Source organism: Helianthus annuus, chromosome 16 (genome assembly GCF_002127325.2).
Source record: "Helianthus annuus cultivar XRQ/B chromosome 16, HanXRQr2.0-SUNRISE, whole genome shotgun sequence".
Taxonomy (NCBI): Eukaryota; Viridiplantae; Streptophyta; class Magnoliopsida; order Asterales; family Asteraceae; genus Helianthus; species Helianthus annuus.
Genome location: NC_035448.2, coordinates 129,886,208 through 129,903,469, shown reverse-complemented (window position 1 = coordinate 129,903,469; position 17,262 = coordinate 129,886,208). Strand labels below are relative to the sequence as shown.

At 35.8% G+C, this 17,262-nt stretch overlaps 1 protein-coding gene across 2 annotated transcripts; it reads left to right on the top strand.

Annotated features, from left to right (window-relative positions):
* Positions 1-829: 829 nt before the first annotated feature.
* LOC110904509 (serine/threonine-protein kinase PBS1) lies at positions 830-7,246 on the top strand. 2 transcript variants are annotated; one of them, XM_022150350.2, is made up of 6 exons: positions 830-1,189; positions 2,126-2,367; positions 2,539-2,674; positions 5,153-5,411; positions 5,797-5,929; positions 6,765-7,246. In XM_022150350.2, the coding sequence occupies exons 1-6, from the start codon at positions 1,030-1,032 to the stop codon at positions 7,014-7,016; spliced, it is 1,182 nt and encodes a 393-aa protein (XP_022006042.1). In that variant the 5' UTR covers positions 830-1,029; the 3' UTR covers positions 7,017-7,246. The 2 variants fall into 2 exon arrangements, with proteins under 2 accessions (XP_022006042.1, XP_022006041.1); XM_022150349.2 differs by having other exon boundaries at positions 831-1,189; positions 2,123-2,367.
* The last annotated feature ends 10,016 nt before the right edge of the window (positions 7,247-17,262 follow it).

The following is a 17,262-nucleotide window of genomic DNA, read 5'->3' as shown; positions in this document are numbered from 1 at the left end:
AATGGTAAAATATTAATTAGTTTATAACTCATCCCATTAATTATGTTATCTCTCATTAATAGAAGCAAAAAACATTTTATTCTACACATTTCAAAATTTATCCTACATATATCTTACGTTTACCGAAATTTACCCTACGCATATTTAAATTTATCATACACATTTAAGAATTTATCCTACACGTACTAAAATTTATCCTACACATGTCGAAAATTGTTTTTCACCCTAAATTATTTTATCTTGAGAGAGTATATTTAAAAATGAGTTACAAATTTAATTAGTTAGATAATTAATTACAATTAAAAATTTACCTATATGCCCTTATTAATAACATTAAATATACATATTAATGAAGTAAAATGAAGCATTTCTATTGGTTTAAAACTTATTATTTTTATTCTTACAAAATTTGTCTTCTCATTTGAACCCTCCACTATATATATATATATATATATATATATATATATATATAAGTGTTATTGTGTTTTCTTATTGGGTGGGTTTTTTATGTTTTTGAAGGGTGAGTGTTTTTCTGATGTGTCAGCTGACTGGACATGTTTTTAGGTGTTTTTAATGGTTCTTATTGTGGATGCTCTAATATCGTTATAATTTATAGCAAAACATAAATATAAACGTTGGTTTTTGCCAATTTCATAATAAAAGGTATGAAATATACTTTGGGTATAAGATAAAAGTTGATTTCTACGATTTATTCTAGTAACTCATCACACACAAAGTTTCCGGCCCATCTCCTCCTAGTTCGATGTTAGTTAAATATTTAAGGAAGTATACAAAATTATCCAGTATTATAATGTTATTAGTGTCTTTTCTTTCAAATCAAACTTTTTTTTTTCAGTCAATACAAGGAGAATCTTTTCTGTTTCCCGCGCCACCACAACCTGACGCACTTCCGTCAGAGCCACCGGTAGACATTCATTCATCCTTGCCTTGTTGTCCTTTTCCACCCCCTCCCCTAACCCCCATTTTCCTCCACTACCTGACCTCACTCTTTTACTTAGTTAGGGCTCCATGGATGATCCATCACCCGATGACTACAAGAACCGCGACAGAACAGCTCTCTTTATAATAATGGCCTTTGCCTCTTTCACCCTCGCTTTATTGCTCCTTGCTTTCAGTTACTACTGCTATATACGCAACAAGCTTTCCAATTTCTTGAAAACCCCCAAAGGTAATTTTCTAGATCTGCATTTGTGTCTCTATTTATTATGCATAGCTATCAACATTTTTTTACTCAAAACTTACCCACCGAATAACATTCATTTTTGTGATTCTATTCTAGGTTTTGGTATTTCGGTATTTTTCAGTAATTTTGCACTTATCTCTGCCGAAAATGAGTAAAAACACAAACCGAATACTCTAAAATGAGTATAAACACAGACCGAATACAGTACCGACTAGATTGGTGCCATTTTTTTAGCTGTTACTGGTATGGTACCAAATCGATACTGATCCAATAACATTGATACTGTTGCGTTATTCATTTTTGTGGTTTTCGGTTTTGGTACAGGACGATTTTGGTATTTTTCAGTAATTTTACACTATGTGTGCTGAAAATACCAAAACCGAAAATAATGAAAACACAAACGGCATACCGTACCGATACCGAAAATGAGTAGAAACACAAACGGAATGCTGTACCGATTATGGTGGTTCTGTACCGGTTTGGTACCCTAATTTGGCAGGACGTTATTAGCGTTCTTCAGGTGACATCATCATAGAGGCAGTATGATAGGGCTAGAATGGTCATACGGGCGGGCTGTATGGCTTTATTAGTGGTCACTTTTTTTGGTCGGTGGACACATCATATGGGCCGTAGAGATTTGGTGACAGGAAATCATATGCCCTGCACAAAACATTATGGCCCGTATGATGTATGTTCAGTCGATATGCTATACGACCGTATGACCATTTTCGCTCTCATATGTATGGCTCTTGTGATGCGTTAATGGTGTCTGGATAGCCTGTGAGTGTTTTTTGTTTGGACTGACTCAGGATTATTTACGGATTCTTGACACAATGATATGATATTGGTCAACACTATAATTAAAGCTTGATCTTTAGTCTTTACTTACAAAATCGTTTGTTTATTGTTATTGTTTAGAAGGGACTGGCTCTGACGGTAAAGGCAATAATCAATCAAAAACTCAAGTTGTTATTGAGAAAGGACTTCAAATCTTCACCTTTAAGCAGCTACTTTCAGCAACTGGCGGGTTTGGAAAATCCAATGTGATTGGGCAGGGTGGGTTTGGGTCGGTTTACCGAGGCGTGCTTCAAGATGGAAGAAAGATAGCTGTGAAGCTGATGGATCAGGCTGGAAAACAGGGAGAAGAGGAATTCAGAGTGGAGGTTAGTATGGTGAAATCTGCAGTTTTTATATTCGAATGGATGTTTTATTTAGGCGATATGAGATGATAGTAACAAGTATCCTATCTTAGCTATACGATAATCGAATAAGTTTAGTTGTTCAAATTTCAAAATGAGAACTTGAAAGGAAGTGTTGTTTTGTTAATTGTCCAGGTGGAAATGCTGAGTAGGTTGCGTTCACCGTATTTACTTGCTTTGATTGGTTACTGCTCTGAGAGTCACCACAGGGTGTTGGTATATGATTTTATGGCTAATGGTGGTCTCCAAGAACATTTGTACCCAATCAAAGGTATGTGGTTTGAGTTAGATTTACCATAAAGATCTCTTGCATAAAATTGATCATTAAATTCGGTGTTGATTTGCAATTGAAAATCATGCAGTTTAGTTATTGTTTATCTGAACATCTGTAACCTTTTCTGATTATTTTTGTTTCATAAGAGAAAACTGAGTAAATCGAAGTAACCTAAATCGAAAAATATACCAGAAAGTGAACTTTTAAGGTGGTTAAAAGATGACTAGCTATAGTTTTGAAAGGCTTTCAATGGCATGATACATGCTAACCTAATGTAGTCTTATCGTTTCCCATTTTATTACTTTTTTCTGGCTAAACTCACATCAACAAGTTTTCATTGGTATGGTATATTATGGTACTATGGTTAATATAAGAACAAGCAAAAACCAGCCTGAATTCGTTGGAACTAGACAAAGGCGAGCACGTGGCAAGGCCTAGGTGCCTCGAACCACACGCAAGGTGAGCGCGTTGGTCTGATCAGCGCCAAAACTAGCCTGAACTTGTTGAAGCTAGACACAAACAAGCTGACCAAGACCCTTACACTTAGAATATCAAGCAGATTAGTTCCAAGTTCAAGAGATGAGCAGATGGGGTAGAAAGGAGATTAGTTCAGATGGAAAAGTTCTCTCTTCCTTCTTGTCCTTCTTGGTAGGGTCTGGGGAGGGTGGGATGTAGGCACACCTTACCTCTACCCATGGGGATAGAGAGACCGCTTCCAGTGAGACCCTCGTCTCCAAAACATCTAACAAATATATAAATAGCACATGGGTGTGTGTGTATGCGTATGAAGCTACCAATATAGCATGAGTGGTGAAAGAGTACATGCACCACACCTAAAACACAACTGTACCTTCCCCTAGAAATCCTTAACCTTAATCCGTCGTCTCCACGCAATCCTATCATGGACCATATTCTCAGAGAGGTGCAATCCTAGTAAATCCTGCCTAATTCGCTCATCCCAAGTAATCTACTAATCTTGGGTCTGCCTCTACTCCTCTTCCCCTCCACCTCAAGTGCTTCAACCACCCTAACTGGCTCTATCGTCTGTCTTCTCTTCACATGCCTAAACCATCTCAATCTTCCCTCCTTTATCTTATCTGCTATACTAGCTACTCCTAACCTCTCCCTAAAAACTTCATTTCTTATCCGGTCTAACCTTGTTTTGCCACACATCCACCGTAGCATTCTCATTTCTGCTACCTCCATCTTGCGTGTTTGTACTTTCTTAATGGCCCAACAACCAGCCCCGTATAACATAGCAGGTCTAGTCCACCCTATAGAATTTCTCTTTCAATTTAATTGGAAACCTCTTATCGCACAAAACCCCGGTGGCAGCTCTCCACCTACACCATCCAACCTGGATGCGGTGGGCAACGTCATTATCTATCTCCCCATCCCTCTGAAGAAAAGATCCTAAATACTTGAACTTAGCCACCTGCGGAACCACATGACCATCAATTGTGATCTGAATGTCCTCGTCGTTGCCTACGCCACTGAAGTCACAATACAAGTACTCGGTCTTAGATCGACTAATCTTTAAACCTCTACCCTCTAACGCTGATCGCCACTCTTCTAGCCTGGCATTCAGACTTTGGTTACTATCCGCAACTAACACAATATCATCCGCAAAAAGCAAGCATCACGGAACAACCTCCTGAATTAACTTTGTCAACTCATCTACGATAACCGCAAACAGAAAAGGGCTTAAGGCACTAATTCATTGTGAGCTTGTATGGGTCAGACAACTTCTTAAAGAATTAAAATTTCGCAGGATTTCTTTGATGAAGCTTGTATGTGTCGAAGCTTCACTACACATTGCCTCTAACCCAGTTTTTAGTGAAAGTGCAAAGCAGGTTAAAATTGGTTCACTTCGGCAGAGAAAAGCTTCTTGATATTATCATTGTGACTGAGTTTATCAACTCTAATGACCTGCTCGATGTTTTTACAAAGTGTTTTAGATGCCTTAGTTAAAGTTTCACTTAAATCTCTAATCTATCAAGTATTTCACCTCCTCATGTGCTTCTTTCAAGTAAATCACACATCCCTTTAAGAAGTGCATCGTGATACCAATGTAAATGCTTACGACTACTGTATAATTTTTTTTTTTTTTTAAACATTATATATCAATATCATTCCACACGAAAAAGGGTAGTAGTACTTTGCTGGTTTAGTTTTGCAATAGAGAATACAAGTGTAGAGTTGAATAGGCCTAGAAACGATGGTTGTATACCCGTGATCCGTCTTAAACTTGAACATGTATTTATAATCGATAAACACATAGACCTTTGATGCATTAAAACTTTTCATGTTTAAATTGAATCACTATATCTGGCAAAGTATGGCGAATCCTGATCATCTGACGTGATACAGGATTTATTATCGTTTTGAGTTTCTATATTAAACAACCCTAACGTATTATCCTTCGCTTATTCTTTTGGATGATGATGATGGTGGTTTTTTACTTGATAAACTCAGGTTCTACTGCTCTTCCTTCAAAACTGGAGTGGGAAATACGGTTGAGAATAGCTTTAGAAGCAGCAAAAGGTTTGGAGTACCTGCATGAACACGTTACGCCTCCAGTGATTCACCGAGATTTCAAGAGCAGCAACATCCTTCTCGACAACAGTTTTCATGCCAAAGTTTCTGATATCGGGTTGGCTAAGCTCGGGTCATACAGAGCCGGTGGTCATGTTTCCACTCGAGTATTGGGCACCCAAGGATACGTTGCACCTGAGTAAGAACTAACACATCTAATCCTATGCAGTTAATGCGGTAAGATATCGGTCAAGGACCGATATTTGAAATATAGGTTATCTCGGTAAGACATCGGTAATTTTAATATAATGCAGAATTTATATATATAGCAATTTAACACCAATAATTCAGTGATATATCAGTGATATATCGGTGATATATCGGTTATATAGGTCAAATATCGGTCAATATCGCCGATAATATTGGTATCGATATTTGACACCGATATTTTACTAAGGGACTGATATGACCGATATAACCGATATATCACCGATATTAACTGCATAGATCTAATCCTTCATAAGGATTATCTTCAAATCATCATAATCCTTGATTCTAATTTTAAAGACTACTTATTGTTAAAGGTATGCTCTCACTGGCCACCTGACTACAAAATCAGACGTGTATAGTTATGGGGTTGTTCTTCTCGAGTTGCTCACTGGTCGAGTTCCTGTTGATATGAAAAGGCCCCCTGGAGAAGCTGTTCTTGTATCTTGGGTGAGAACTTCATTACATTTCTGCATACAAACATGTCATTTTTACTACGTTGTTAGACGAGTCAGAGCTGGGTTGACCCGCACACATTTTATTTTTCTTTCTGAATACTTAACACATTAATTATCATTCCTAAAACAATATACTTGTGGTTATTAAAATATATGAACAAAAAGCTATGTAGGAGGTTGTATACATTAAAAGTAGACTTTGGCGACTTTCAACCCGTTCGACCCATCTAGGCCTGTAAACGAACCGAACGTTGTTCATGAACTGTTCGGTTGAAAGCTCATCAATGTTCGCTTATTTAATTAAACGAACAAACATGAACAAGCGTTTTGTTCGTTCATTTATGTTCGTGAACGTCCGTTAATGTTCGTTCATTTACCGTTCATTCATGTTCATTTAAATTTTAATAAATACATAAGTAGTTATATTTATATAAGATTTCTAAATACTTACATAAAAATAACTTCTTAGTAATTGGGCTTCCTAATAATAGAAAACAGGCTTTGAATTGAATTTATCGTAATTAATCACTAATTTATATATAAGAGCTACTTTATGTTCGTTTATGTTAGTCAATTATGTTCATTTGTGTTCGTTTGTGAACTGTGCGTTTAGGATTTAAAAAAACGAACATAAACGAACATGAACATGCTCATATTCTTAATAAACGAACATGAACAAGCAAATGTGTTCAATTATATGTTCGTGTTCGGTTGAAGTTAAATTAAAGTTAAATGAACGATCACGAACATGCCCGTGTTGGTGTTAGTTCGATTCCATTGGACCTGTTCCCGTATGGAGCTCTAAGACATGTTGATTTGTGAACCAGGCTCTGCCCCGTCTGACAGATAGAGATAAAGTTATTGAGATTATGGATCCCACACTAGAAGGTCAATATACAATGAAGGAAATTGTCCAGGTGGCAGCAATAGCAGCAATGTGTGTTCAGTCAGAAGCAGATTACAGGCCATTAATGGCAGATGTTGTTCAATCTTTAGTCCCTCTGGTGAAACATCAAAGGTTGTCTTCTAAGGTAAGCAGCTGCTCTAGCTACAGCGCTACCCAGTCTCCTAGGCTCTAAGAAGTTTTCGGTTCGGTTGTTTAGCTAATTCTAGGTGCGTAAAATGACCAATGTAGTTCTATCATGTCGCGATCTGAGCACGTGCTTGTCTTTAGTTAAATCTATCTGGTTATCTAACTCTGTGACTAACAACTTAAAAGACCATTGCCATATTTGGGTTAAAGTTTTTATGTCTATTGTAATCATCATGGACCAAGACATAAAAATGCTGCACTGATATTCCTATTTCATACAAGCATGTAAGATCTTTAAGGGTGAATATATTATTTTTTGAGTTAAATGCCATTTTAGTCTCTGTGGTTTGGGCCATTTTGCCAGTTTAGTCTAAAGGTTTCAATTTTCGCCTGTGGGTCCAAAAAGGTTTCACTGTTGCCATTTTAGTACATTGGGTTAACTTCATTCATTTTTTCTGTTAACGAGAAAGACAATTCGATCATTTTATATGTAATTCTGTTAACTAGAAAGGCAATTTGACCATATAAAATGACCGAATTGCCCTTCTCGTTAACATAAAAAACGGATGAAGTTAACCCAGTGGACTAAAATGGCAATGGTGAAACCTTTTTGAACTCATAGGTGAAAAATGAAACATTTGAACTAAACTGACAAAATGGCCCAAACCGGGGACTAAAATGGCATTTAACTCTTATTTTTATCAAGACTGGTACATATTTGGCACTCAAGATGATTAATAAAAATTGAGGTTATAATATGCAAGCATCAAGTAAAACCACATTCATGAAAAAAATTGTTAAACCAAACACGGTGGATACATGGTCCAACTGTGGATCAGACAAAAAGTATTTTTGGTTATACAAGGTTAGGGTCATTGCACCCTTTCAATACACTTAAAACGCGCGTCTTTACTACTTTAAAAACCCGATTTTAAGCATATAGGAAAGTTTGTGATTTTGACTATACATATGCTTTCCTTATATGGGTTGATTTTCTTTTTAAGATACAATTATATTTCCATTTGAGGAAGACTTTTTCCATTCATTTTCAAGGGCCACACTTTTTATAAACCTTGTTTTTTTTTAATTATTTTTTTATAAAAGTATAGACTTTATATTTTTGTGAGATGAAAGTTGGTTTGATAAATTTTGCCTAGACCGATTTATAGTTAGACCGTGGCATCTTTCTTATGTTAACCATTTCTTCGATTGTTTAACTAGGTTTATTTGGTTTAACTGAAACCGGACATTATGTTTTGTTCCACAATACGTATAAGAAAAACCATGTTCTATCCCTTTACTTGATTTGTAATGTGAAACTAGAATTCTTTTCCTGTTTATGAAAACAATAGGTTATATTTGGAGGGACATATCAGCTAATATGGATAGCGCGTATTACTCTCAACATGCCACGCGTGATTTACTTTCAACATGCCACGCATGATCGCTTTTTTACGACCTGAGAAAAGGCAGTTTGTTTGTATTATTTCAGCACAACAAGAAAAGAAAGCACGCAACTAGTATTATTAATCAGAGGATTAAAGTAATGAAAATGAATCACATCATGGGGTGGATGGTGTGATCCTATCTGAAACTGAGTGTCCATTTGCTAATGGATGAAGAAACTGAATTCCACCACAAACCAACGTCATTCCAAAGTGTATCTTAAATCTTAAGATTGGTGTCTAATTCTAATGGTTTTATGTCTCATCCATAGGTTTATCATTTAGGTATTGTTTAGTAATTGGACAACAAACTAACAAACCAAGACCATCCAATATTATATATATATCATTAGCATCAAAAGGGTTAGTTCATATAACACTAGGAAAAAGTTGGTAAACTAAAGGAATCAATTTTTGGCATTTGATGACGAATAGGATGAAAAGAAAATGTCACCCATGAATTATAACTTTTACTGAAGACAATATCCACATCCACAACTTATCCTTTGGTAGTTATACCAACAACCGGTGGAAAATTTGTACGTGAGCAAAAAATTCATCGGTAGATCATCAACTGATTTTACTAAGTAATCACCGATTGCCACTTTCCACTTTACTATAGGATCACCGGCAAGTTATTCACCAAAGGGGTACCGACGTATTTTCCCAATGGTCACATCATTGAAGTATCAACGACATCATGTTCAACGAAAGATAGCGATGACCTTTTTATTGACATATCACATGCGCTATTTCACCAAATCACATAGAATGAAAAGAAACATTCGTGAGTAAATTAACAAGATTGTCCTTTAGCTATATATCAAATTGCATAGCATGTCCTTTAACTTCAATAATTACATTGAATGTCCATTTTTTAATTAAAAAATGTACGTTTTATGTCATTTAATCTGACTGGTGTTAACGTTTCAATTAACTTCGTGAAATAACCATTTTGCTCAAAGAACATAATCGATAATTTATTTACAAAAGACATAACATGTAATGTACTCGACTCCTTTTCTTTTTATATTATTTTATCACTATTGGTTTATTGGTTTTTATAAAATTTCTTAATTAATTAATTAAATTATTTTTTATATAAAAATATATATATTTTACACAATTGTTCATTTGTTTGGTTTAATAATTTATTTTTCTTATTTTACAGTTAATATAATTTTTTACACAAACAAATGGTGTAATGGAGGTTTTTTACGTGTCGTGTGATTTATAAAACTACAAAAAAACCATTTATAAAAATATTAATCCATCAAAAATATTTAAATTTGATATTTAACAAAAAGAATCCGGTATTAGCGGTTAGCTCATCTCTAAATAACGTGTTTCTAACGAAATATTAATCCATCGATTACATCGTCTTTTTAATTCCAAAATCTCACCAGAAAGATGTAGCGGAAAACTATGACATTTAATAAAAAGAATCCGGTATCAGCGGTTAGCTCATCCCTTTGGTTGCGGCGTGGTTATTTAAATTATGACATTTAATAAAATTTTGAATTTTTGTAACGTCTTTTTTAAAGCGACTAGTTGTTTTAAACGTGTTTCAAATTGCCCGACGTTCTTATCATAATACAACATTGCGACGTGCTTTTGTATCTACGTCTAAATTGACTAATTGCAAGGTGCGATCGACATGCTTATTTTTATCCACGTTACAATGTAACTTTCGTTAATTGCAAAAGTGATAATATAACTCGATCACACCAACGGCTTATGCAAAAACATAATATATAAAACTTACAATAATTGCAAAATAAGAAAAGTAAATAACTTAATAAAATAAATGAAGATAAATAAACTGTACTAAAACACATATTTTCATATAAAAATAAGGCAATTAATTAATTAAGAAAGTTTTAATGAAATTGGTAAAATAATAATGATAAAAGTAATAAAATAATAAGAGTGAAAAGAAAAAAAAAAGTTAAAGAAAAAAAGAAAAGAAAAGAACTTGAGTAAATATAAGTTATGTTTTATTTATAAATATTACAGATTATGCCATTTGAGCAAATGGTTATTTTATCTTATAGTTAACTTAAAAATTATCATCAGTTATAGGTTAAAGGACACAAGATGTACAAAAAAGTTTTCAAAGAAGGACATCGAGTGTAATTATTTAAGTTAAAACACATGTTATGCAATTTGCTATATAACTATTTGACAATCTCTGTAATTTACTCAACATTTAGATACTAGGAAAAGAAAATAGGAAAGTAAGAATTGGAAATTCGATTGGAAGAAAATTTTAACCGTGCTTTCGCAAATTCGAATTTGGAATTCATTTTTATTATAGAAATGACTGAATTGTCTTTCTCGTTAACAGAAAAATATGAATGAAGTTAACCTAATGGACTAAAATGGCAACAGTGAAACTTTTTTGAATCCACAGACGAAAAATGAAACCTTTAGACTAAACTGATAAAATAACCCAAATCACAGGAACTAAAATTGCATTTAACTCTAAAAAAAAATTTGTGGCCAGCTTTCTAATACAAAAATTTTATGGTAATTTTAGAAAACGAAAGCTATACTAATCAAAATTCCATTAAAAAACCCTTAGTTGTCAAATTTCATGACACAAAATTTTGTGGTCTAACTTTAAAAACTAAATAAAAATTATTTGATTTATAATGTCAAATCAAGGTTGGTAAATGTATATATTAAATTAATAATAACGAGTTTTCAAGACCTGTGCGTTGTGACGGGACCATTAAACTAAACAAAATATAGATGTAAACATGTTATACCATGCACGTGCGTTGCGGGGTGTTAATCGCCAAATTGAGACGAAACGTAAAACATTATCGTATGAAAGAATTACTAAGGGGAAACGATAACAACAAAACCCACGTAAAAAATATTGACTTTAAAACTATGATAAATAGTAACAATTCTTAACACGTCCAAATAAGAAAGTCGCATGGTTAACTATACACGTCTAAATATAAAAGTTAGATTTAATTATATAAATAATTAAATGTATAACATAATAAGAGAGAAAAGAAAAATATAAGGAAAAAAATGATTAAAATATAAAGGTTGTAAGAGCATTCACATATACGTCTCATCACTTGCGGTATGCGCATATAATGCATATATGTGTGGGCGTTCGGGGGCAAAAGTGAAAGTGCACGAATTTTAACGTTATTTTACTAATTTCGTGAAAATAACGTTAAGAGAGGCGGATGGTTAATCATGCATCATGTGGTGGTGTTGATAGCCGAAAGAAAAGGGAGTACATGCACTAATCGGCGTTTGTCTTAATTGCTGAGTGTTATGTGCCTTATGTCCAAGACTTGATGCAAAACTACTATCGAGCCGGGGGTCTCACTGGAAGCAGCCTCTCTATTCGTACGGGGTAGAGGTAAGACTGTCTACATCCTACCTTCCTCAGCAGGGACGTAGCTTAGTGGAAACTCGGGGGTGCACCCCCCCCCCTGAATGTTTCGGTTAGAAGTGTAAAATTTTAGATTTTTCGTTCGAAAATTTTAAAATTATAAAGGATCCCCCCCTCCCCCAATTATTTTTCCTAAATATTTATACAATATATAAATTGAGTCCCATGACTTTCCGCCCCCTGGAACTTTTAGTCAAGCTCCGCCACTGCTCCTCAGACCCTACCTTAACTTTGCTATTGGTGGGTTTTACTGAGTATGATGATGATGAAGAGCATTCACATCTGTCACACCCCAACCGATAGCAGAATCATCGGGGCACGACACTAGGCGAATCATATTGCTCAAGAGAATCCATAACAACTATATTGCGATAATATTTATTACATTCGTTATCCCATACTAACAAATAATACAATCACATAAGTCATCACAGATTTCTTGTCCTCTCGAACAATTCAAATCCGACAACCTAGATTTTAGGTGAGTCTCTAGACTTCCTAGCTTGATTTGATGGAGACTTCAACTAAACCTGCAACATACGTTAAAATATTGTCAATACAAAAGTATTGGCGAGTATACAGGTTTGATATATAGTAGCGTAATAGATTAAAAAGTGTTGCGAATTTCCACATGCATAAATGTAATACACGACATATATACTCACAAAACTGATACTACCAGCTAAGTCCTCGATGCTCGATTCTTCGATGGCATAACTAGACCCCATCGGGCGCAATAGTACTATACTAGTCGTGGTGGGACGTCACGAGTATAAGTCCTAGCACATATGTAACTAGCATCACGTATATCTATGCAAACCGTTATTCGCAAGTGATAAATTGACTGATTAAATGATTCGTTGATGAGTTCGATTTATAAGGAACGTATGTTACACCCAAAATTCGATAAAAAGGGGGGGGGGGGTCAAGTATACTCACAGTGCGTATTTGGTTTGGATTGGCGGGATTATGTCCGAGAATGCCCTAATTATAGACTGGTCACATGAGTGTTTAATGGCGCGTTACATGATAACAGAATACGCGAAAACGGATGGTAATTAGATCAAAGGCTGGCCCGTTCGGAGGGGCTGTCCGATCGGATGGGCGGTCCGATCGGCTAGCCTGTCCGATCGGCTAGTCTGTCCAATCGGCTAGCCTGTCCGATCGGCTAGCCTGGCCAGTTGTATTCGACAATTTTTGCAAGTTTTTCGGTGGTTTGGGTCGAGACATTGCTGTGACATGCTAAACAACTGAAATTCCATCCATTCCGACTTGTTCTAGCGGCCGGGAATCACCCCGTTCCATCAGAACTGGCCATTCTTGGCGGTCTTTCCTTGTTTAACCCAAAATTGGTCGTCTCATCGTTAGGAATCAGATCTTTGACCAACATAACACTAGAAATGAGTAGAAGGTTGGTATAAGCTTCGATTCCACCGTTTTTGAGTGTCTTGAGAGTAAAAGAGTTGAAAGAAAGTTGGAAAACCATCCTTCAATCCTTTTATTCAAGATTAGGTGTAGATCTGATGTGAAAATCTTGTTTATTCTTGTAGAAATCCTTTAGATCTGAGTTGTTCTTGGTGAATGAGACCAACACTTGAAGTTCATAAGAACTCCATGATGACATCACCCTAGAACACCTCAAATCCGTTGATTTCACGGTTAAAAGTTGGAATTTGAAATATAGAAAGGTGGAGGAATGCATAAAGATCAAGGAAGTACAAGATTTGAGTTGAAAACTTACAAGAATCGCGAGAAATCGAGAGATAAAGGGGTTGGAACTTCTGGTCGAGCAGCAACAGTGACAACAAGTGTGTTGGAGGTGAATGAGGGGTATTTATAGGCAAGGAGGAAGGAAAGGAGGGCAGGCTGGCCCGTCCGATCGGTTGGCCCAGCCGTTGGGCCTTTCGATCCTCGTTTTTGGTGCGTTGTGTGGGCCACATTTCCATATATTTATATTATTATTTATTTATTTATTATAATTAATCACAAAAGGGTCGTATATACGTATCTATATATTCAATATTCGGTGCGATGATCGAGTTACGCGTGCCTTCGAGTGCGTTCTTCGATGTGATGTGCCACAGTGATTATCGGGGTACTACTTGCTCGTATTGTCGTCATCGTCACGATGGCTGGAGACATGGTACTCACCCGGTAGTCTTTGTTAGCGTTGTTTGTTTACGTTTTGACACCTCACGGTTATCGAGGATGGTAGATTAAGCCCTCACTCAACATCATCGTGAGTGTTATTATTTATGAAAATAGCTTTGTAATAGCGATAGAATATGCGTAATTATTCGATTATAATTCGATATAGCAATGCATCTGATATAGTTACATTATGATCCGAATCTTTGGTGCTAGGCGTAACGAGTGTAACGAGTAGTAACAACGCACGAAGGTGCGGGTTGTTACAACATCCAACCCCCATATTATCTAGGGGAATTGGCTTGTAATAATCCCAGCTAGACGTCATTGGTCATTGCCAGTCCCACCTTTAAATATTTCTCATGCCGGTCCCACCTTTCACTTATTTTTCCTCCACTGGTCCTCGGTTAAAAAAACTTAATGGAGTTAAGTTTTTTACTGAAATACAAGCTGACATTTTAGGGCTTTTGATCAGAACGAGGATACGAGTCGAATGATGTAAAACTTACCTTGAAATTGTGCTCCAAACGATGAAAATGATGCTTCAATTCGGGTGTTTAAACTTCCAATTAACAAAAATCAAGTCGTTTGGAGCACCGTTTCGAGGTAAGTTTCACATCAATAGACTCGTATCCTTGTTCTGATCAAAAGTTCTAATACGTCAGTTTGTAATTCGGAAAAAGTTAATTCCGTTAAGTTTTTTTAACTGAGGACCGATGGAGGAAAAATAGGTGAAAGGTGGGACTGACATGGGGAATATTCAAAGGTGGGACTGGCAATGACCAATGACGTCTAGTTGAGATTATTATAGGCCAATTCCTCTATTATCTAAGGGGGTTTTTTATTTTATGAAAAGCGGTTGTAGGTAGTTGTAAGTGGTTGTGAGTAGAGAAGAGAGAAATGTTACTGTTCATATGTAAGTTTGAGGGGACACTATTTACCCCTTATATTTTTTAATATATTTTGAAAGTGGTTGTAAGTGAAGAGAGAAAAAATGTAATGATAAAGATATTAAAAACTATTATTTAACTGAAAATGAGAGAGAAAAGATAGTGATTTTTAGTGTAATATAAGGTAAAAAAATAAAAGTTGAATGTGAACACTCTATGTAAATATTAAAAATTTTTGGATTGTAGTGTAAAATTAATATTATTTAAGTTATATTTTAAATGATTAGTAAATGGGCTTCTGATGGAGTAGAGAGTGGAAAACAAAGAGCGAGAGAAAGATAGGACCATGAGCCAGGGGGGACCCACATATGATGGGTCGGGGTCTATGGACCCTAATGTTTTTTAAAAAATTAAAAGAATCGGTATGTTAATTTTTATAAGGACCCCATAAAAATAATTCATTGGACCCCACAAGATCAAAAGGAAGGTTGGTGTGGTGGTAAATTCTTTTTCTCCAAACAAACAGGTCGTAAGTTTGACCCTTTTAAGTAGCGTCTTTTGTTTATTTTTTAGCAACTAACTTGACATGGTTTGGCATTTTTGAATAATTCTAGGAGGATTAATTGCTGCCACCATGGCTGATCATTCTTGGGAATAACATACCAATATTATTTAATCCTTATTAATGTAAATAATGTATGTTAGCATAGTAATATTATTGCATCGTCCACTATAAAAAATACAAATACAATCCTTATTAATGTAAATAATGTATATTAGTATAGTAATATTATTGCATCGTCTACTATAAAAATGCAAATATAAGAGTTTGGTGAAAGTTTTAGTGAGGTAACAACCGAATTACTTACGTGTAGTAACTTGAGCCTGGATGATAATTTCGTGCGCCTATATTTAAAAGATTTATGGTTGGCTGAGTTATATCCGTTTGATTTTCGTATGAATAACTTTAAATATTTGCAATGTTTTTTTTCATGTTAATGCCATCTTTTGTTTACTGTTTGTTTTCTAACAAGTGATGATCATATAGTTTTATATGATCATTGTATTTTATTATGTTTCTCGCCCCGTCCCGACTTGAACGACAACCGACCCGAAAATTCTAACGTTTAGTTGTAAAAAATCTTAACACCGAAAATGGGACCCCAGTAAAAAAAAATCCTGAGTCCGCCACTGCCAGGAACTGGGGGAAAGGAGTGTAAACGAGGGAGAAGGCTTGGATCAATGAAAAGAATAAGTTGAATAGTAATTAAGTTGTAAAATTATATAAAGGAAATTGGATAGTAATTATGTGTGTAAAATAAAAGTTGTAAAATTATATATTATATAAAGGAAATAATTTTCAACCGGTTACTTTTGATAGTCATTTAAACCTAACTTCTTTAACAGATATAGCAGCTTATTTCATCATAAATACTCTTTCATGATGTTTTGTTCTATCATCATAAAGACTGAAAATCCAAGATAGAACTAAATGAAATAAAAAATGAGGTTGTATGAGCTTAACACAAAGGTTATCAAACACCTATAAAAATAGGTTATAATACCGTTATAGCGAGAAGCTTAGATGATGACTATGAATGAAATTAGTGAGACGAGTAGCTAGAAATAACCCCTAGGTTATTAACGATACTCGACAATGATCTTTATCTAATTGCAGTTTATAAAAACGGTTAACTTTTAGTTAACGATCGAATAAATATGTATATCTAAACCGCTATACACCTGTTGAAACAATGGTTAACACAAGGATAACCAAGAGGGTCGTTTCACTTATGGGGTTCAACCTCTTCTCTCGTTCGTATCGGTGGCCTGAAATCTGCAAAACAGTAAACACCGTTAGTCTCGTTAAGAGGGGGGAAGGGGATTTTCCCTCTTAACCAGGCTCCGGCGTGAGAATAAGTACTGCTCTGAGATGAATAAAACAGTGTGTGTATAGAGTGAGTAAAGAGAGCAAAAAGATCCTCAACCTGAATGATGAAGGGTCCTATTTATAGCCGGAGGGTGAAGAAGGAGGAAGCAGCTGTGCCAGCTGTGGGTGTGCGCCAGCTGTCCGACCAAGGGGAATATCCTCTTGGTCTGCTCTTTCGCGAAGGGTGTAATGGTACACGTGGCGTCCTTGTATTCGCTTGTGCTGGGTACCTCGTACTGGCCGCGTCAGCCCTGCTCCCTGGATTGTCGCAGGCCTATGTGGCCTTCTCTCAATGGTGACACGTGTTGTCCTTTATGTTGGGCAAAGCATCTTTGATGCCAGCTATGAACCGCCTAGACGTCTTCTGGAAGCTTCTAGAAGGTTCTGGTGACATGGGTGCCTTGTGTGCACAAAAGTGGTGTGGTCCTTGCCATGTAGGCAGGGAATTGGGACCATAC